General features: G+C 55.4%; 1 protein-coding gene across 2 annotated transcripts; it reads right to left on the minus strand.

Moving 5' to 3' along the window:
- Positions 1–1,199: 1,199 nt before the first annotated feature.
- UFD1 (ubiquitin recognition factor in ER associated degradation 1) lies at positions 1,200–20,312 on the minus strand. 2 transcript variants are annotated; one of them, XM_002723570.5, is made up of 12 exons: positions 19,948–20,312; positions 19,099–19,231; positions 18,588–18,620; positions 15,995–16,116; positions 13,166–13,296; positions 12,197–12,269; positions 10,576–10,644; positions 7,737–7,802; positions 7,511–7,558; positions 6,690–6,778; positions 6,024–6,105; positions 1,200–2,112 (listed from the first exon to the last, which is right to left on the minus strand). In XM_002723570.5, the coding sequence occupies exons 1-12, from the start codon at positions 19,948–19,950 to the stop codon at positions 2,038–2,040; spliced, it is 924 nt and encodes a 307-aa protein (XP_002723616.1). In that variant the 5' UTR covers positions 19,951–20,312; the 3' UTR covers positions 1,200–2,037. The 2 variants fall into 2 exon arrangements, with proteins under 2 accessions (XP_002723616.1, XP_069921975.1); XM_070065874.1 differs by having other exon boundaries at positions 19,125–19,231; positions 19,948–20,310.
- Positions 20,313–20,360: the final 48 nt, after the last annotated feature.

Raw genomic sequence — 20,360 nt, forward strand, 5'->3', positions numbered from 1 at the left:
GGGACCAAGGGCCATCAGAGCTGGCCGGAGCTGGCTGTCTGGCACAGCTGGGGTGGCCAGGGTTGCTTTCCTGAGGGCGTGGGCCATCAGCACAGAGACAATGAGGCCAAGTACAGAAGGGGCCGGGCGTGTAGAAGCTCCCCGGGACACCCGTGCTGTGGGTCTCCCACATCTGTGAACAGAACCATTGGCTGGGGAAACCCCAGGAGCAACATGGAAGGTGGCTCGGGAAGCTGTGGGTTTTTTTGTTTGTTTGTTTTTTAAAGATGTATTTATTTGAGAGGTAGAGTTACGTAGAGAAAGGTGTTCCATCCACTGGTTCATGCCACAATGGCCAGAGCTGGGCTGAACCTAAGCCAGGAGCCAGGAGCTGCTTCTGTGTCTCCCATGCAGGTGCAGGGGCCCAAGCACTTAGGCTATCTTCCACCACTTTCCCAGGCCATCAGCAGAGAGCTGGATCAGAAGTGGGGTAGCCAGGGGCTCACTTACTGTGCCAGAGCGCTGGTCCCCGGAAGCTGTGGTTTTACCACGAGACTGGCTGTTGACGTGCTACCTCACTGTCCAAGTGCCAGGGAGGACAGAGAGGAAAGCTGCAGCAGTAACATCCAGGGCCAAAACTAAACGGCCCAACAGTGGGGTCTCCCCCTGCCCAGGAAGGGGACTGTGCCTCCAGGGAAGGAAAAGGGAGGGTTTCATTGCATGCACACAGCAGGGGTGGCATGGTGAAAACAGAAACCCAGGGCCCGGCCTACCTCCACTCATTATGCACAAAATGGCCACTTGCCAGCCAATGCAATCCTGCACTTGGAGGCCGCCCCACCCACCAAGGAGGGCTTCCACCTCTGCTAGGGACCCTGAGGTCACTGCAGGCCTTCATGCCTTCCAGAATCAGCAATGGCCGCTGTCAGTGACAAAGTGGCAGCTGCACCAGAGGGCAGAGCCTGAAGCAGCGCGACCATCTCTGCTCCTCACTGACTGACACTGGAGAGGGCACCTCCCCTCTCCCGAGTGTGGCCAGGAGCCCCAGCCAGGGCATCTGGCTGGCCTGGATCAACCCACCCCAGGGGCCAGGAGCCTGAGTTTTGCAGAAGCCCCAGGAGCATACAGCACATGGGACAGCTGCATGGGGCCTGCCTCCAACGCCTGGTCAGCCACTCACCCGAGTCAGTACCTAATCAGACATAGAGAGACAATCTGGGTTTTGCACATTTGCCTGTTTTTATTGGATATTCTTGATTTAGAATTATTTGGAAGGAACAAATTCAAAATGATAGGATCAGCATGTCAAAAGATCTCACTCACATTATATAGAAAGTGAAGATCTGAGACCAGATTAATAGTTGTCAAAAATAAAGACAGGTTGGCAGAACCCTGGACAATGCAATAGATGAAAATCGGGAGGGGGGTATAGGTGTAGGGAAGGAGGAGCAAGAGGAACATCACCGTTAGCATTCACCCACTCTAACATTCACATCTGTGTGGCCACGGAGTTGCTCCCCATACAAATTCAAAATCAAAGTGTGAACTTGACTCACACCAGGGTTTCCTTGCTGAGAAGTGGTATATTTGAGGGAAAAAAATCAATACGTAAAGTAGAAGCAGGAACACCCTTTCTCAGATACTTAAACTGCAGCCAAAGCAGTGTAATAGCCATTTTTTATAGAGCACAGCTCTTACTAGCGAAACCACTTTTTTTTAGGCCAAAGCCAAGGCTGAGGCAATCGACCTGGGAAAAGAATGAAGGAAGGAAGAGGAACAGCACCCCGAGTTGGAGCAACGGTTTTGTCAGGAATCAGGGAGCTCTGCTCCCCTGGAGGCAGTGGGAGCCCCTCCCCCAGCCCCAGGCTGAAAATGAGGGGCCCCAGGGAGTGGCTGCCTGCGGGAACCCCAGCTGCTGCACGCCCAGGTCAGAGCTGATCTTTCAAACCCTAACACCAGAGTGTTCTCTGCTGAGTCTCCTCCCTGGTGAGAGCCAGTAAGCAAAAGCCAGTAAGCTGTAACGGATTCTTTATTTTCCAGTCAGCCGACAGCCCCCACTTAGGGCTTTCTTCCCTTTTTACGCAACGACTGTCCTTCTCCAGAGAAAGCGATGAAGCGGCCCCCAGCTTCGTCCTGGGTGTGAAGACAAAACACTATTTTTAGAAATTCTCTGGAAGTCCACCAGCTCTACCCTGGGACTCATGTACCAGCCACCTACATGCCTTACCTCCAACTATGAATAAGACAGAAATGTCTCTAAGACATAAATACCAACCGCCATTGACTGTACTGAGAAACAAAACCAAGGTGACTACAAATGCTACTCCACGTACGACGGGGTTGTAAAGCCATCCTGAGCTGACAGCGGTGTACGTCCAAGGTGCTCTTCCCCACCTGACCTTCCAAACACAACCAGCACACTGACTGCGGGCCTCACTGCGGCTGGGGCTCTTGCTCCTGCCCAGCACCCCAGAGGCTACTGTCCCACATAGTAATAGCCCAGGAAAAGGTCAGCATCCAACATTCAAATGGTCCCTACTTTTTAAAAAGATTTATTTATTTTATTCAAAAGACAGTGTTAGAGAGAAAGAGGGAGAGATAGAGACAGAGAGAGCGAGCTTCCACCTGCTGGTTCACTCCCCAAGTGGCCACATCAGCCAGGGCTGGATCAGGCCAAAGCCAGGAGCCAAGAGCTCCATCCGGGTCTCCCACTTGGGTGGCAGGAGCCCAAGGACTTGGGCCATCCTCTGCTGCTTTCCCAGGCACATTAGCAGGGAGCCAGACTGGAAGAACTGGTACCCACAGGGGATGCCAGTGCTGCAGGTAGTAGTTTAACCCACTAAGGCAAAGCACCAGCCCTGTTCCTACTGCTTTTACACCATCATCAAGGTGCATCATCATAAGCCAGGGACTATTGTATATCCTTTAACAGAATAACCATTCTCGATGTAAAAAATATAAAATGTACCCTCCCAAATTCACTCCTCACTGCCACCCAAAAATAAATTTCTGCACCTGCTTATATAAACTGTTTTCTCACTTAATTTCAAAGCCAATGCACTTCTTATCTAGTGCATTCCAAAGACACTAGACAATCCTATCACATAGGCGGGTCAGACTTCTACCATTGGACACTCCCATTATTTCCGGGTCAGCAGTACTTTATATACATAATTTGAAAGGCAGAGTGATAGAGAGATCCACTGAGCTTCCATCTGCTGGCTTATGCCCCAGATGGCTGGGGCTGGGCCAGGCCAAAGGCAGTAGCTAGGAACTCCACCCTAGTCTCCCACATGGGTGGCAGGGGCCCAAGGACTTGGGCCATCCTCTGCTGCCTTCCCAGGCACATGAGCAGGGGACTGGATCAGAAGCTAAGAGCAGCCAGCACTCAAACAGGCAACCTGATGTGGGTTGTGGGATGTGGGTTGTGGGACGCTGGCGTTGCGAACAGGGCTTACGGCGCTGTGCCCTAATGTGCACCTGCTGCTTCACTCCTCAAATGCCTGCAGCAGCTAGGGCTGAGTGAGACCAGAGCCAGGAGCCTGCAACTCAATCTAGGTGCCTCTCAGCGTGCACATTAGCAGGAGCTTGGACTTAAAGGAGAGCCAAGACTTAAACCCAGGCACCCCAATGTGGGATGTGGGGATCTCAAGTGGTACCTTAACTGCTGTGCCAGATGCCAGCCCCAAGGTTTGCAGTGTTTTCAATTACGTGCTTTGCAGCCTAAGTTTTGTCAAGCTTCTTATTTTTCCTAGAAAAGGAAATCTTAAATAACACAGTTCCCATATTTTTTAAAAAAAGATTTATTTATTTTATTTGAAAGTCAGAATTAGAGAAGGAGAGACAAGGAGAGAGATCTTCCATCCACTGGCTCATTCCTCAAATGGCCACAATGGCCAGTGCTGGGCCAGGCTGAAGCTAGGAGCCAGGAGCTTCATCGCAGTCTCCCAAACAGGCGAAGGGGCCCAAGCACTTGGACCATCTTCCACTGTTCTCCCAGGCACAGGAGTAGGGAGCTAGATCAGAAGTGGAGCAGAGCCGGCGCCGTGGCTCACTAGGCTAATCCTCCGCCTTGCAGCGCCGGCACACTGGGTTCTAGTCCCGGTCGGGGCACCAGATTCTGTCCTGGCTGCCCCTCTTCCAGGCCAGCTCTCTGCTGTGGCCAGGGAGTGCAGTGGAGGATGTCCCAAGTGCTTGGGCCCTGCACCCCATGGGAGACCAGGAGAAGCACCTGGCTCCTGCCTTCAGATCAGCGCGGTGCGCCGGCCGCGGCGGCCATTGGAGGGTGAACCAACGGCAAAGGAAGACCTTTCTCTCTGGCTCTCTCTCTCTGTCCACTCTGCTTGTCAAAAAAAAAAAAAAAAAAAAAAAAAAGTGGAGCAGACGGGACTTGAACTAGTGCCCATATGGGATGCCGGCACTGTGGACAGCAGCTTAACCCACTGTGCCAGCACCAACCAGGCGAGTCCCAGTATTTTAGAACCTCTGGCTCATATGAAATCAGTTAGTCTACCTCTGCCAAGGCACCCACAGACAGAACCTGAAAAACCAATCTATTGGCCGGCGCCGCAGCTCACTAGGCTAATCCTTCGCCTTGCGGCACCGGCACACCGGGTTCTAGTCCCGGTCAGGGTACCGGATTCTGTCCCGGTTGCCCCTCTTCCAGGCCAGCTCTCTGCTGTGGCCCAGGAGTGCAGTGGAGGATGGCCCAAGTGCTTGGGCCCTGAACCCGCATGGGAGACCAGGAGAAGCACCTGGCTCCTGCCATCGGATCAGCGTGGTGCGCCGGCTGCAGCGCGCCAGCCGTGGCGGCCATTGGAGGGTGAACCAACGGCAAAAGGAAGACCTTTCTCTCTGTCTCTCTCTCTCACACTATCCACTCTGCCTGTCAAAACAACAACAAAACTATGGCAGGCTACTTGGTATGGTCTGCGAATGATGCTGTAAACATCCAAATGGCCCTGGGTAGTAAAACGGGTCTCCACTCCGGATAGACTAGCCAGCCCTCAAAAACATTCCTGCCTGCTATTCCCTGCTGGCAGGAAAAGGACTTGTTTTTTCCAAACAGTTGAGAACAGCAGGTAATTTTTTCACCTGCATTACTGTGGTCAGTGTGGGGCATTACCTCTTCACTCTCATCTACACAGAAGATCAGGATTCTGTCATTTCCATCACGTCCCTGGCAGCCCCGCCTCCTGCAGCGCACTGCACCTCCAGTGGGGCTGTCCAGGGTTTATGTGGTGACAATCGTGACGTGAGCTACAGCTGAGCCAGGTGGTGTCCCTTTCCTATACAGCCTTCTGTTTGTCCTGTTGTCAATAGCTGGGGCCAGCAAGTCTCCATGTTCTCCAGGGACTCTAGCCTGCCCTTCCTCGGAGCTGTACATAGTGGTGGAGTCTCTATACCGGTTTCCTGGACCCCACAGCTTTCTCGTTCCTACTCCCTTCCTTCATGCTAGTGGGGTCCATCCACCAGTGGCTCCTAAGAAAGGATGCAAGAGGAAAATCATTTTGTGGCACTGTAGTGTCTAAAAATACTTTTCTGTTTTCCTGTTTCATTGATAGATTGGTTGCAGTGAGTATGCTGGGGCTGTCATTCAAAATACTGCAGACTTGGGGTGGGCGTTGTGCCGTAGGAGGGTAAAACTGCCACCTTATAGTGCTGACAGTCCATATGGGTACCAGTTCGAGTCTCGGCTGTTCTACTTCTGATCCAGCTCCCTGCTGATGGCCTGGGAAAGCAGCGGAGGATGGCCCAATTGCTTGGGCCCCTGCACCCATGTGGGAGACCCAGGGGAAGCTCCTGGCTCCTGGCTTCAGGTCAGCCCTACTCTGGCCATTGCAACCATTTGGGGAGTGAACCAGCAGATGGAAGCTCTCTTTCTGTCTCTCCCTCTCTCTGTAGCTCTGCCTCTCAAATAAATAATAAATAAATCTTTTAAAAAAATGGGAAAAACAATGATGGGAACAGCTCTGTTCAGAATGATCAGACTCTTGGTCACCACTAGCCAACACCGCTTCTCACTGCCAATGAAACAAACTCACCTCTTCAACCTTTTTGACCAGTGGACGTGAATTTCTGATGAAAGTGATCTTACCAAGTTTGAATTCATAATTGGGAATTCCTCTGAAAAGAGAGACAAGGGCAGATGCTAATTTCAGGGACTGAAAAAAAGGACTCAAGGCTGATTTTGACAATGAAGAGGCAGGCCAGCGAAGAGACGGCGGCCCTGAGGGACTCTTCCCCCTAGAGGGTGCTGGGAGACCCTCACATCCTTCTAGCAGGCAGCCGGGTGGGAACTGAGTTCTGGTTTGGCGTAAACCGTGGGGGGGGGGGGGGGGGCAGGCGGCTGCAGACTGTGGGCCTGGCTTACGAGAAGGGTCATTGGAGGTGTGGACACTGTCCCTTGGCTCCTTAGGAGGCTGGATAAAACCCCATCTCCAGCGTTCTCCTGCTCACGCACCGCAGATAGTGTGCGCATTTCGCCCTTGCCTCTGCCACGGCGGCCACCAGAGGAGAGATCTTCTGTGACAGTGCCTGCACCCCACAGGGACTCTCCACCCAGCCGGGGAGAGCAGCAGGTGGCTGAGGCCACCCCTCAGCTGCTGACCCAGGCTTTTGTCACCAGCACTGAGTGAGGCTGCCCTCCCCAGGACGCTGGCGCAGACCCTCCCCAGACGACAGCAGGAGCAGAGCCAGGACAGACCCACCTTTTAATGTCTCCAGGCTTTAGTGGGGAGGGGCTGGGCTCCACCCCTTTCTTCTTTCCGTCCAGTCTGTTTCCAGAGCCGGAGAAGGCCTAGGCAGGTGAGCAGAAGTCAGGCGCTGAGCCCCAGAGCAACACCCAAGTGCCCTGTGCTTCGGGGATGCAAACTGGGGGCATGGCTCAGTCCCCCTCGGGGCTGAATCCCTCCCTCCCCAGCTGCTTGGAGCTCTCTGCCTTTGCTGCAGGGGAATGCCTAAGCTGGAGAGAGCCCTCTGGCCATGGGCAGCCAATGCTGGGTTCAAAAGTCATCTGGTCTTTCCAAGGCCAGCCCAAGCCCCGGGGGCTGGGCTAAGGCCTCTGGTGCGCCTGCCTCCCAGCTCAGCTTCCCTTTTGCCCTCTGGTACCAGCACACAAGTGCCCAGGGTTCACACATGAGCCACCTCCACCTGGTTCCCAGGGAGCCTGGCCAGCGGCCATGCTATGGCTCCTGATTGCCAACTCACTTCCAAATGGGGCAGGCAGAGAAAAACAGGACAGGGAGACAAAGCCAATATGGTGAACCTCAGGGAAGGACATGGGCGTGTCTGCTGTTGGTCGGCAGGACAGCCTGAAGAAGAAGAAAAAGTGGGGACTGCCTGACAGGGTTGCTGGGAGGACTCTAGGCAAAAGTGGACGTAAGGGGCTTGCTAACTGAGCAAGCAGCAGACTTGCACATGCACGGGGACCCAGACCCTAGCTCCTGCTGCTGCCCACGCGTCAGCAGATGCCCTGGGGCGGAGGCGGCGGAGGGTCTGGCTGCGGACAGACTCACGGCCTGGTACTCACACGGAAGCCCAGCTCCCCAGTGTAGCCACTGTGCTCAGCTTCGCCTTCCTGATGGAGAGACAGGAACAGAGTGAATGCCAGGCTTTTCCCTTAAGCCTCCGTGCCTACCACACCCACGGCCCAACAGCCAGGACACAGCATCTCGCCCACCCCCGGCCCTGGGAACTCAGAGCAGTACCAGAAGCTTAAAGGGCAAAGGCGCAGGGGCACTGCAGATGCCACTTACTGCTGACTCCTCGTGCTGGGCTTGTCTCTCGGGCTCTTTGTAGCCCAGAGGTGCATCAAAGTCCACCTGTTTCCAAGACGAAAAGTAGGATTTGAGACATGGCCGTATTTGGGTGCTTCATCTGTTTTGTTTTTAACTGGGACAGTGTAGACTCACGTGCAGTTTTTTTTTTTTAATTTTAAAAATTTATGTATTCATTTATTTTTAAAGTCAGAATATCAGACAGAAAGGGAGAAACGGAGAGGGAGAAAGACACATACAACAGAGAGAGACAGATATCATCTTTCACAGGCTGGCTCACTCCCAAACAGCCACAGCAACCAGGTCTGGGCCAGGCTAAAGCCAGGAGCCAGGAACTCCAGCTAGGTCTCCCTTGTTGGGGGCTGGGGCCTAAGAACTCTCCCAGGCACACCAGCAGGGAGCTGGATCGGAAGCAGAGCAGCCAGGGGTTGAACCAGCACTCCGATACTCTGGCACCAAATCACATGCAGGTGTAAGAAATCACACCAAAAGATGCCTTGTACACTCGGCCTGGTTTTCCCAATGGCAATGTCTTATAAATTACAGGCCGGTGTCACTGCCAGGGCACCCACGCTTGTACAGCATGCTGCTCTCCTTCAGAACTCCCTGGTGCGCCACGTACTGCGTGTGTGTGTGTGTGTGTGTGTGTGTATCTGGGTTTCTGTGTTATTAGATCTGTCTCCTACCACAGGGATGCCCTGGATCTCTGACAACCACTAGCCTGTGTTCAGTTGTGAAATTCTGACACTGTAAGAATGCTACATGAATCAAAGCACACAGGGCAGGTGTTATGGCACTGTGGATTCAACTACTGCTTGGGACCCCAGCATCCCATTGAGTGCTGGGTCAAGTCCAGGCTACTCTGCTTCTGATCCAGCTCCCTGCTAAGGCACTGGGAAGGCAGATGACCCAAGGGCGTGGGCCCCTCCTATCCACATCGGAGACCAGGATGGAGCACCAGGTTCCTGGCTTTGGCCTGGCCCTGGCTGCTGTGGCCATTTGGAGGGGGAACCAGTGGATGGAAGACTACTCTCTCTCTTTCCCTCTGCTTTTCAAATAAAATATTTTTTTTAAAAAATGAAAGCAGGGGCTGATGTTGTGGCACAGAGGATTAGAGCCCTGGCCTGAAGTGCCAGCATCCCATATGGGTGCCGGTTTAAGTCTCGGCTGCTCCACTTCCGATCCAGCTCTCTGCTATAGCCTGGGAAAGCAATAGAAGATGGCTCAAGTCCTTGGGCCCCTGCACCCACGTGGAGACCTGGAAGAAGCTCCTGGCTCCTGACTTCAGATTGGCTCAGCTCCGGCCGTTGTGGCCATCTGGGGAGTGAACCAGCAGATGGGAGCCCTCTCTCTGTCTCTATTTCTCTCTGTAACTCTGTCTTTCAAATAAATAAAAAATCTTTAAAAAAAAAAAAAAAAAAAAAAAGGAAAAATGGCCGGCGCCTCGGCTCACTAGGCTAATCCTCCGCCTAGCGGCGCCGGCACACCGGGTTCTAGTCCCGGTCGGGGTGCCGGATTCTGTCCCGGTTGCCCCTCTTCCAGGCCAGCCCTCTGCTGTGGCCAGGGAGTGCAGTGGAGGATGGCCCAGGTGCTTGGGCCCTGCACCCCATGGGAGACCAGGAAAAGCACCTGGCTCCTGGCTGCTGCCATCAGATCAGCGCGGTGCGCCGGCCGCAGCACGCTGGCCGCGGCGGCCATTGGAGGGTGAACCAATGGCAAAAGGAAGACCTTTCTCTCTGTCTCTCTCTCTCACTGTCCACTCTGTCAAAAAAAAAAAAAAAAAAAAAAAGGAGAAATGAAAGCAGTCTTTAACACACAGTTTTTCATAATACCCCTTTTTGGTCAACTTTTTGAAGACCCTTCACATGCGTGTATTTCAAATTGTTTCTGCATTGAAATTAACTGATCTTGGGCTGGCGCTGTGTTGCAGTAGGTTAAACCTTCACCTATGGCACCAGTTTGTGTCTCCACTGCTCCACTTCCAATTCAGCTACCTGCTAATGGTCTGGAAAGGCAGTGGAGGATGGCCATGGGCCCGTTCACCCACATGGGAGACCCAGAAGCTCCTAGCTCCTGGCTTCGGATGGGCCCAACTCTGGCTGCCGTGGTCATTTGGGGAGTGAATCGGCAGATGGAAGACCTCTTTCTCTGTCTCTCAAATAAATTAATTAAATATTTTAAAAAATTATCTGACCTTTCAGTTCTATTTTCCACAAATGTTTTGAAGTCCCCGTGTAGTTCATCCCTACTCAGGAGACTTAGAAGGCTTCCTCAGGTCATAAGAAAATTCATGGAGTCGGCGTAGTGGATAAAGCCGCCATCCCATATGGGTGCCAGTTAGAGTCCTGGCTGCTCCACTTCCCATCCAGCTCTCTGCTGTGTCCTGGGAAAGCAGCGGAAGATGGTCCCAGTCCCTGGGGCCCTGCACCCACATGGGAGACCTGGAAGAAGCTCCTGGCGCTAGATTGGCGCAGCTCTGGTTGTTGTGGCTGTCTGGGAACTGAACCAGCAGATGGAAGACCTTTCTCTCTCTCCCTGCCTCTCTGTAACTCTGCCTTTCAAATCAATCAATCAAGAAGGAGGGAGGGAGGGGCGGGTCTGAGCTGCCCCATGGATTCTGCCACCTACGCCCTGGGGACAAACTTGGCCACCCCCACCAGCCTAGAGAGGCCACAAGGCTGGTGGCCTCCTCATGCTGTTCTGCCGGCACCTGCCTCCTCTTCACCCCAAACTGTCCAGGGGCTCAACTGGCAGGGGCCACCCAACTCTCCACCTCTTCGGGGCTCAGGCCCACGGAACCCTGGACACAGCCACTCACGTTCATATCACACTCGATGATGGACACGGCCTTGTCTGGTTTGGTCTCCATCACCCGCAGCTCATAGATCTGTGGTGGGAAGGCAGAAATCAGGGTCAGGTGGTTTCGTGGCAGTACTGGGCATGAACTCGGCCCAGGCCACTGTGGTTTTCTAGCGCGCTGCTGAGGGCACATTCACTCCATCCTCGCCCACACCTCCTCCGCTGTAGGGGGTGGGCTGCCTTTGCACCCTCGTGTCACAGATATCGCTCCCCCCAGGTGTTTCAAATTAGACAGGGCGCTGATGCTTTGAAATGCAGAAGGCACAACCTTTAACCCAGAAAGCTCACTGCTAGGAAGTTACTGTACATAAACTGTTAAGTACTCAAACAGAAAAGTCTGAAAACGCTCACTCCAATGTCGCTAATAATGGTCTCGCCCCCAGAATGCCCAGCAACAAGGTCAGTGAGATGACTTCTATTTGCCAGTATGTAAACACAAATTTCAGTGATACAAGAGGATGCTGTGCGGCCAACAGTGATGCTGCTGTGCGTCTGGGATGATCGGATGTATACAAAGGAAGTCAAGAGGCGCAGAAGTCGGGCTGGCCCTGTGGCGCAGTAGCCTAAGCCCCTGCCTGCAGCGCTGGTATCCTATATGGGCACCGATTCAAGCCCTGGCTTTTCCTCTTCCGATTCAGCTTCCTGCTAATGCAACTGGGACAGCCACGGAAGATGGCCCAAGTGCTAGGGACCCTATTCCCTGCACCTGCGTGGGAACCCTGGAAGAAGCTCTTGGCTCCTGGCTTCAGAATGGCCCAGCTCTGCCAATTGCAGGCATTTGGGGAGTGAACCAGAGGAGGAAAGATCTCTCTGTCTCTCCCTCTTTCCGTTTGTAACTTTGTCTCTCAAATAAATAAATCTTAAAAACAAAAACAAACAAACAAACAAAAAAAAAACAAAAAGCAGCACAGGGTCAGATGTGGCCCTGTCGGCTTGGTCCTGCACTGCGGCAGGTTCTCTTTTTACCTGGGCTATGTCTTGCTCTCCTGATCATTTTACACAGGTCTGGAGAGTCCCACCATTATAAAAACCTACACAGGACCCAGTCTGTCTTTAAAAACATTAACAGACGAGGAACAGAAAGGGCTATGTGTCACTGTGTGGATGCCCCAGCTCATCCGGCACTGGGGCTGTTTCCGGTCATTTCCTTGCTGTGGCCAGTGCTGCCACGAACATCTTCTGTGCTTCCTGGGACAGGCTGCAGGCCACACGCATGAGTGGGGTCACGGACAAGGTTGCCAAGAAACTGAAGGGCGGTTTACAGGAAACACCAGAACACATTGCCGGCAGCGAGGGAAGGTATCGCCCCCAGAAGGGTTCACTCAGATTACAGGTGCCCTGTGCTGTTTCTGAGATAGACTGGGCAGCCCCCACCCCCACCCCAGCAGCCAGGTGTGCCACGGAAACACAGCACTAAGCTCCCTCACCTGCCACACACCAATCCCCAGAGCAGGGCTGCTCCACCGAGTGAACCCCTGAGAACTCACAAAAGCCAACAGCGGCTGGCAGCAGCGAGGTGCTGAGACCCCAGCACGCCCGCTCATGGGGAGGGGCTCCTGCTGGGTGCGACCCGAGCTCACCTTCTCGTTGTAGTTGATGGCAATCACGTCCCCGGTGGTGAGACAGGCAAAGTTCCTGAGCGCGTTCTCTAACCTGGAGGCGCCCAGTGTCAAGGCAGCACGGCAAGGGGGACACTTCACCTCCCAGCAGGTCCCCCCACCCCCCCCCACCCCAAAGGCTTCAGTGATGTCCTGTAGCTAAGCAGAGCGAAGCCGGTACTGAAAACCCACAGCTCAATCTAACGAGACTACACAGTGAGAGGAAGGGAACCCCCGGGGTGCAGTACCACGGGGAGCGGGTCTCCCAAACGGGCTGGAAGCCTGAGAAAGGGAGAGCCCCGAGGGGACTTCACAAAGTTAATGGACAATGGCGTCACGTGGGTGTACACGCTTGCCAAGCAGATCTAACCGCGTGTTGTTTCATGTGTGTAAATCAGACCGCAATAAAATGGGTCGATTGAGAAAAAAATCCCATGTGAGCACAGACAAAAACAGGGAATCCTCTCAGACACTGCCGGAAACCAAGGATGCCTTCATCTTCATTTTTGTTGTTTCCATCTTTTGGGCCAGCAAACCAAAACATATGGGGGGGGGGGGGGGTGTGTAATCTTCTAAAATTCAGAGTTTAAAAAAAAATTAGAAAGGAAAAAATTGGCACTATGGTGCAGTGGGTTAAGCTACTGCCTGCAGTGCCGGCATCTCATATGAGCTCCAGTTCGTGTCCTGGCTGCTCCACTTCCAATCTAGCTCCCTGCTAATGCACCTGGGGAAGTAATGGAAGATAGCCCAAACCATCCTCATGGATTTGCAGGTTTTACACAGAAAGGCAACTCCAGAATCCACCACCCTGACACGGCACAGCCCAGCAAGGCTCTCAGCGCCGTCACTTGAAGGTGGACAGGGTGAGGCTGGCCCAGGTTTCCCTCTCCGGGTCAGAAGCTGGCACGCCCATCCTGCGTCAGAAGAACCCTGGTGGCTTCAGAAGGATACACGGCTTTCGGGTTGGTGATGTCCAGGAAATCGGGACTCTGTGGCTGGAATTTGGAGTAGGTGGCCACCTGCAGGTTGACACTCTCCACCTGAACCAGGCCCCCTTCCTCCAGCAGCAGATTCTGCATCATCTGAAAGGGGAAGGCTCTGTGAGGCTCCTGCACATTCGATGACCGGCACGCACCACCACCATGGACCTGGGACCCCGGCACAGGAGCCTGAGACCAGGCTTGGAGGCAGGTAATTCAGCTGTGAGGTGATGTCAGCAATGAGGAAGAGGGGCCAGCGCTGGTTCGAGTCCTGACTGCTCCACTTCCAATGTAGCTCCCTGCTAATGCGCCTGGGAAAGCAACAGAGGATGGCCCAAGTCCTTGCACCCCCGCACCTACATGGGAGACCTGGAAGAAGCTCCTGGCTTCAAATCAACTCAAGTCTGGCCATTTGGGGAGTGAAACAGAGGATGGAAGACCTCTCTCTCTTTCTCTATCTCTTGGTAACTCTGTCTTCAAGTAAATAAAAAATAAACCTTTAAACAAACAACAACAACAAAAAGGAATGAGGAAAACACAAGCAGGAGAAACTCGTGGAAGGAAGAAGGCCAATAAAGGCGGGTGCTGCTAGGGCCCTGCCTCTCTGCCTCCTGGACTGTTCCAGGACTCCCAGGGACAGAGGGCGTCCCCCAGGGTCAGCTTCGGAGTTGTCCCACAAGCAGCTTACAAGGGACTTCGTATGAGGTTGGATGATGACTGACCCTACAAGGAACAGCCTGCAGGGCTGAGGCCCAGGGGTGGCGACAAGGTCTCAGGGGCGTCTGCTACTGAGGGTTGTAACGGAAGTGCCCACAAAAGCACCACTTGTCTCTGTGAAGCCCCTGGTAAGGAGTGAGACAGAGGTGGGTGTGGAGGGGGACACAGGACACTGCAGCACGGCCATAACCCAGGTCAGAGGCAAGGCTGAGCCAGGAATGAGAAAGCCTGTGTGTCTCAGAATGACAGGCCTGTGTCACACTGAGCCCCACAGAAACAGAGGGGTGCGGCGGGATGGGGAGGGATGGCTTTAGTAAAAGGACGTGTGCGGCCCCGGACAGTAACGCTCCAAGGATCAGAGTGAGCCTGCTGCAGGCCGAGCACCCAGGCCTCGTGGTGGGCTTTTCTGGAAACTCGGTCAGTGAGTGGAAGGTGGCTCTGAGGCACACGCAGGGCAGGGTAACACAGGAGTGCAGGCCCAGGGACGCCTGGCAAGAAGGGGCTGCCTTCCTCAGCCAGGCGCAGGACACAGCCACGTGGTGCGAGGAGGACAGGGTCAGACCACGGCCTGGGGTGAGGGCCTGGCTGCCGGAAGAGCTCCTCTCTGGGGTGCCTCTGCCCCGCCCTGCAGAGCACACAGGGCATGGCGGGCACCCAGCTGGGCACGTGTCCAGGCAGTCACGAGTGGCTGGAGCAGGGCCGCAGGCTGCTCAGCACAGGAAGCCTTTGCCTGCTAGAAGGCTAGCTGCTGTTCCAGGCTGGCCCACCAGAGGAGAGCGGGAGCCTCCAGGTGGGATGGAGCCCACCGCTGGCCACGGCATGGGCCCTGCTCTCACGCCCTCGAGATCCAGCTGGGGGCTACCAGAAAAAAAAACAAAACTGGCCTGGAGGCCTGGTCTTCCACCTGCTGGTTCACCCTCCCAAGATCTGAAACCGAGGTCAGCAGCTTCGTCCGGGTCTCTCACAGGGGTGCCAGGGCCCAAGCACTTGGACCATCTTCCACTGCTTTCCCAGGCCAGACAGCTGGACTGGAAGTGGAGCAGCCGGGATTTGAACTGGCGCCCCTATGGGATGCTGGTGCTGCAGGTGGAGGCTTAACCTTCTATGCCACAGCGCTGGCCCCAAGGGAAGAAAGAGCCCTTCAGAACCTCAACACATCCAGGAAATCAGCGGTAAGGGCCACACAGCCACCACGCCGATGGAGAGCAGGTTGTGCTCCAGCTCCTCGGCCTGGGGGCGGGGGGGCGGAGGCGGCTCCTCGCGGGGGCCTCAGCACACCCGCTGCCGTCAATGCCCAGACAGGAAGGTGCACACCTCCCTCCCTCTGCGGCTTTCCCACGGCTCGGCCTGTGCGGACACGGAGCTGGTGCGGGAGGGGAGCCGCTGGGCCCCACCGTCACCCAGGTGGAACTCCTGCCACCACAAGGTCCTCCTAAAATGCCAGCACTGGTCTGCTGGCTCCTCTGAGGTGTTTGGTCCCAGGGCAAGCGCTGGAGGCCGCCATCCCCCTGGCCATCCAGACCCGGGTCCACAAGGGCGTCTTCGAAGTGGACTCCGGCCAACAGAAGGGCCTAGAGAGGAGCAGGGAGCTGCTTCGACAGCAGCTGAGTGCTTTGGGAAGATCCGGTCACCGGCACGTGTGGAAAAACACATATGCTGAGACAGAAACTGCTAAAAGTACAGGGGAAGCATATACAGATCCAGGGCCCCTGCCAGCCAGCCACGTGGGAGACCCGGGTTGAGTTCCCAGCTCCACGCTTCAGCTTAGCCCAGCCTTGGCTGGTGTGGACATTTGGGAGCGCTTTATCTCTTTGCCTTGAGAATAAGTTAAGAAAAAAAGAAAAAGGTGCAGCTGTGGTTTCCGCACAGCCAGCCGGGCAACTGTCAAAGAAAAAGCTTTCCCCGCAGATTTTGTTTTCCCAAATCTTGAGTGTGGCAGCCAAGCAGGAGGGGTCGGGGCCTCCTCCCTCCACCAGGACTCTTGAGCGTGCACGCACATGCGCTGGAGGGCTTCCCTGCCCACAAGGCCCCTCGCTCTGCGACAGGCCGACGGGCACAGGCTCTCGCGGCAGCCCCCACTCACCCAGTGGGGCAGGTAGCAGATGCCCTCGTCAGCCACAAACTCCAGCACGCCGCAGTGCGTCATTCGGTCTGAGTTCTTGTTGGTCAGTTTGAACAGCATGGGGTAAGTGATGTTAAGCCGGCCTAAGAAAGAAGACAGGCTATGAGACACGGCTCCAGGGAAGGGAGAGAAACCTGTTCTCCCAACGCCCTCCCCTGGAAGGAGCCTCCCACCGCCCGGGCATGCTCCACATAACCCTGCTCCCTGAAATCGGCGCTTGGACTCCGAAGTCCCCAGAGGCACCCATTGCTGCGACCACACAGCACAACGCACAGCCCAGGAGAGGGGCCTGGGCAAGCCTGCTGGCTCAGGGCTGCAGTGCTGGCGTACTTGTGGTGCTCTCAATGCAGGTTTTAAAAACGGCACATTCATTCATTTATCCATACATAATTTAAGTGCCAACCACGTACTGACCCAAATCCCTGCGCTCAAAGGTTTCTCTGAGAAAGAAATCCCGATTCAACGGGTACTGTGGGAAGGGTGGTTCTGATGCTGGGACAGGCTCCTGCAGGCCAGGGAGGCGGCCTGAGCCGCCTGAGCAGAGAGGAAGGAGCCGAGGTGTGGAGGGGAATGGCTGGCAATTACGTGAGACAGGCCTGGGCACAAGAATGGGAGTGCTCAGGTTGGGGGAAGGAGGCCAGGCAGGGCCACAACCTGAGTGGAACCTAGTGCCCGGTGCCAGGCAGGCAGTGTGGGTCTAGCCCAGTCCCCACACGGTGAATCCTTTCACTTTGGTAGCCCATGAGGTGACAGCTGGAGTCAGCAAACAGCACGCTGGCATGCTGACGTGGGAGGGGCCAGGGCACAGAGGGAGGGGCTGGCCACCCAAGGCCAGAAAACCCTGGAGGTCCCAGGCCCTGGGGAGGGATCTGAGAAGGTTCAGACGGCACTAATGGTGTCTGCCACGTGCCACTGGTCCATCCCCCCCACGACGGTCAGGTGGGTAGATACTAGCACCGCCCCTTTTCACCTCTGGGGAAAACAAGGCACACAGGTTAAGCACCGTGCCCAGGGTCAGCCAGCTTAAGAGCGCGGTTCTGGGATCCAAACACAACCTGTGGGCGTAAGACTGGGGCCTCAACTCCTGGGGCTGACGGGAGCTGGTGGTTTAGGTGGGTGTATCAGCGGAAGTCCCATGTAGCTTCAGGGGCAAAGGCACACACATCCGGGGTCTCCCTAAGATTCAGCAGAGCTTGGGCAGGCAGCTCCCAAGGAGCTTTGGGGAATGGCATCCCAAAAGGTCTCTCCGGGACCTGTTCCTGCCTCTAATGACCAGGTCTGGGTGATGATAGGGAATCCCACACTCTATCCACCTGGCTGAGCCCAGGACCTACTGGGTGTGGCCCACGGCTGGTGCTGGGTCAGAGGTTGCAGCCCCCTTGTGGCTGGGGTCAGATGGGCTGGGGTAGCTCACACACACATCAACACACGGCAGCTCTGACTATGGGTGTCCCCGGTTAACTGAGGACACTGAGGTTGGAAGGCGACATCATTAGTCAAGAGTCAGGCCAGGCAAGTGACGTCAGAGCCACCACCGTGTGCGTCCAACACCAGCTGTGGAGCTGCCCCTCTCCAACCCCTCCCTGACCCTTTTAGCCTCCTGCCTCGAACAGGGAGGTTTCACAACACAACATCCTGAGTCGCAAAAGGCAAGATTTTTGTCCCTGTCTGGGGACTGTGGGGCTGCGTGTAGGGTCTCCTGGGGTGGGGGAAAGAGAGAGAGCACGGCCAGGGGGCCTTTCCCACTCCTGCAAAGAGGCAGTGAGAGAAGTGGTTGCTGGGGCAGGAGACCAGGGCCGATTTTACCGTGCTGAGGATGCAATGGCAACCTGAGGGTTAGAAGTGGGGGTGGGGGTGGGGGCCCGAGGCTCCAAAAGATGGGTAGTAAAGAGAGGAGGAACCAGCGCGGGGCATCTTCTGGGAAAAGGGACCATGTTTTCCTTTAGGAGCAAACCTGGTGAGGCCAGGGGGCCGGCGCTGTGGCACAGAGGGTAAAGCCACCGCCTGCAGTGCCGGCATCCCATATGGGCACCAGTTCAAGTCCCGGCTGCTCCACTTCCGATCCAATCTCTGCTGTGGCTGGGAAAGCAATGGAAGATGGCCCAAGTTCTTAGATCCCTGCACCCTCATGGGAGACCTGGAAGAAGCTCCTGGCTTTGAATCGGCCCAGCTCCAGATGTTGCGGCCGTTTGGTGGCCCGTGGTATCAGCTGCCCCAGCACTGTGGGAAGTGCTAGATGCCTTCATATCTTTATTTAAGCGTCTGGAATCCCAAAACCGGCTGGCGTGGTCACTCACACAGAGGAGCTGAGGCGCCCAGGGCAGTGAAGTCAAGGGCTCACTAGCCCAGCGCTGCACACCGGCCACCACCATGCACCACTTCCCCTGGGCACCCGTGGCCCTGGTTTCCCCCAGTCCAGCAGGTGCCCTCCGGGGGACAGTTCACGGCCAGAGGTTGACAAAGGCTGCCCGTGTCTGATGTCAGAGGGGCCTGCACTGATTCGCGGCATCCATTTACCTTACCTAACTTCCCAGGTCACTTGGAAAATACTTACTGAGTTGATCGAGGGCCGAGGGCGGCATAATTACTGTGAAAAAGAACATTGAAGAAAGTTTAAAAAACAAAATAAAATAAAAATAGAAAGGATGCAGCAAAGGCAACATGTGGTTTCTGTTCTTTTTTTTTTTTTAAGTTGTAAGCAGAATTTTACGAGTAGCCAGAATTTCATAATGCTCTTTCACTAAAGAATCTTCCACCAGGACTGGCACGGTGGCAGAGCGGGTAAAGCCACCGCCTGCAGTGCTGGCATCCCATAAGGGCGCCAGTTCGAGTCCCGGCTGCTCCACTTCCGATCCAGCTCTCTGCTGTGGCCTGGGAAGGCAGCAGAAGATGGCCCAGGTGCTTGGGCCCCTGCACCCACGTGGGAGACCCACCCCCACCGAGCCACGTCTGGGCCAAGCGAGCTTCACCGTGACAGCTCTGCTTCCCGCTCGCAGGGTAGGGACGGCAGGAGACTCAAGGGCAGGAGAGGTGAACTATATATTCAAAAGAGAAACAGCACATACTCTTCCCTCCTTTCTCCACATCTGACCTGTCATTAGGCCCGGCTAGCATGGACACGGAGAAGCAGCGGTACTGCGTGGAAAAGCGGTTCTGGAAGACGCGGGGGATCGGGTGGTCGAACATGTTGAAGGAGAACTAGGAGGAAAGAGGAGCGGGTGTTAGGACGGGACGACGGGGACATTGCTTCAGCAGGGGGGGACATATGTCAACGACAACGCACCACGCTGAAATCCTGGTGGACTAAGGTGCTGTCTCTCCCTCTCTCTGTCTGCAACCCTGCCTCTTAAATAATAAATTTTAAAAATCTTGAAAACCCGGGGCTGGCGCCGTGGCTCACTAGGCTAATCCTCCGCCTGCAGTGCCGGCATCCCATCTGGGCTCTGGTTTGAGTCCCAGCTGCTCCACTTCCGACCCAGCTCCCTGCTGTGGCCTGGGAGAGCAGTGGAAGATGGCCCAAGTCCTTGGGCCCCTGCACCTGCGTGGGAGACCTGGTAAAAGCTCTGACTCCTGGCTTCCGGTCAGCTCAGGTGTGGCCGTTGCGGCCAATTGGGGAGTGAACCAGCGGATGGAATCCCTCTCTCTCTGCCTCTCTGTGGCTCTGTCTTTCAAATAAATCAATACATCTTTAATAAATAAAAAAAAATCTAGGAGATGAGGTCATGTCCAAGCGGGCCAGAATGCGGGCCGTGACCGCGACACAGGTGGTTCGTGGTCACGGGTCCGGCTGGTGACCCGAGCGCCCCAGGCTGCGGCCCGGGTGACTCGGCATCTCCGCGCCCGCCCCGTCCCTTCCCCGCCAGGCCCCGGTTCCGGGCCTGGCCTCGGGCTCCAGGTACCGGCCGCTTGCTTACCATGATGAACACCGCTTTGCAGGCGCCGCTGCTCCCACACCACCTTACGATGGAAGCCCGCCGACGGCTCAGCAGACAGTAGCCGCCGCCGCCACCTCCCTGAAGCCGGGACGCCCTGGGAGGCCTACCGGAAGCGCCGGACCTGAGACCCGGAGCGGGGGACGTACCGAGGCCTGGCGTCTGCTGCCAACGGGGAAAAGCCAGGGAAAAGCGCTGGGAGGTTAAACTTCCTACAAGTCAATAGTAAAATGCCCTTTACTGGCGTGTGTCTTCTCCTACAGACAGTTTTAAAGCTTTCAAAAGGAAGTTTTGACAGGACTCCCCTCCAGACGAATTTGGTAGGGCCCATTCTGCTTACTGACTACACTACCCAGAATGCAGCTAGATTTCAGCCATGCTTGATTCGGGCGGAA

Source organism: Oryctolagus cuniculus, chromosome 21 (assembly GCF_964237555.1).
Source record: "Oryctolagus cuniculus chromosome 21, mOryCun1.1, whole genome shotgun sequence".
Lineage (NCBI taxonomy): Eukaryota > Metazoa > Chordata > Mammalia > Lagomorpha > Leporidae > Oryctolagus > Oryctolagus cuniculus.

What these genes read in the sequence shown, in the direction of transcription:
- UFD1 (XM_002723570.5), bottom strand. An exon ending in CTGGGGAGCTGGGCTTCCGT is followed by an intron (nt 6,779 to 7,510) that starts GTGAGTACCAGG and finishes TCACCTGCCTAG; the next exon opens with GCCTTCTCCGGCTCTGGAAA. An exon ending in TGGTCAAAAAGGTTGAAGAG is followed by an intron (nt 2,113 to 6,023) that starts GTGAGTTTGTTT and finishes CTTCACACCCAG; the next exon opens with GACGAAGCTGGGGGCCGCTT.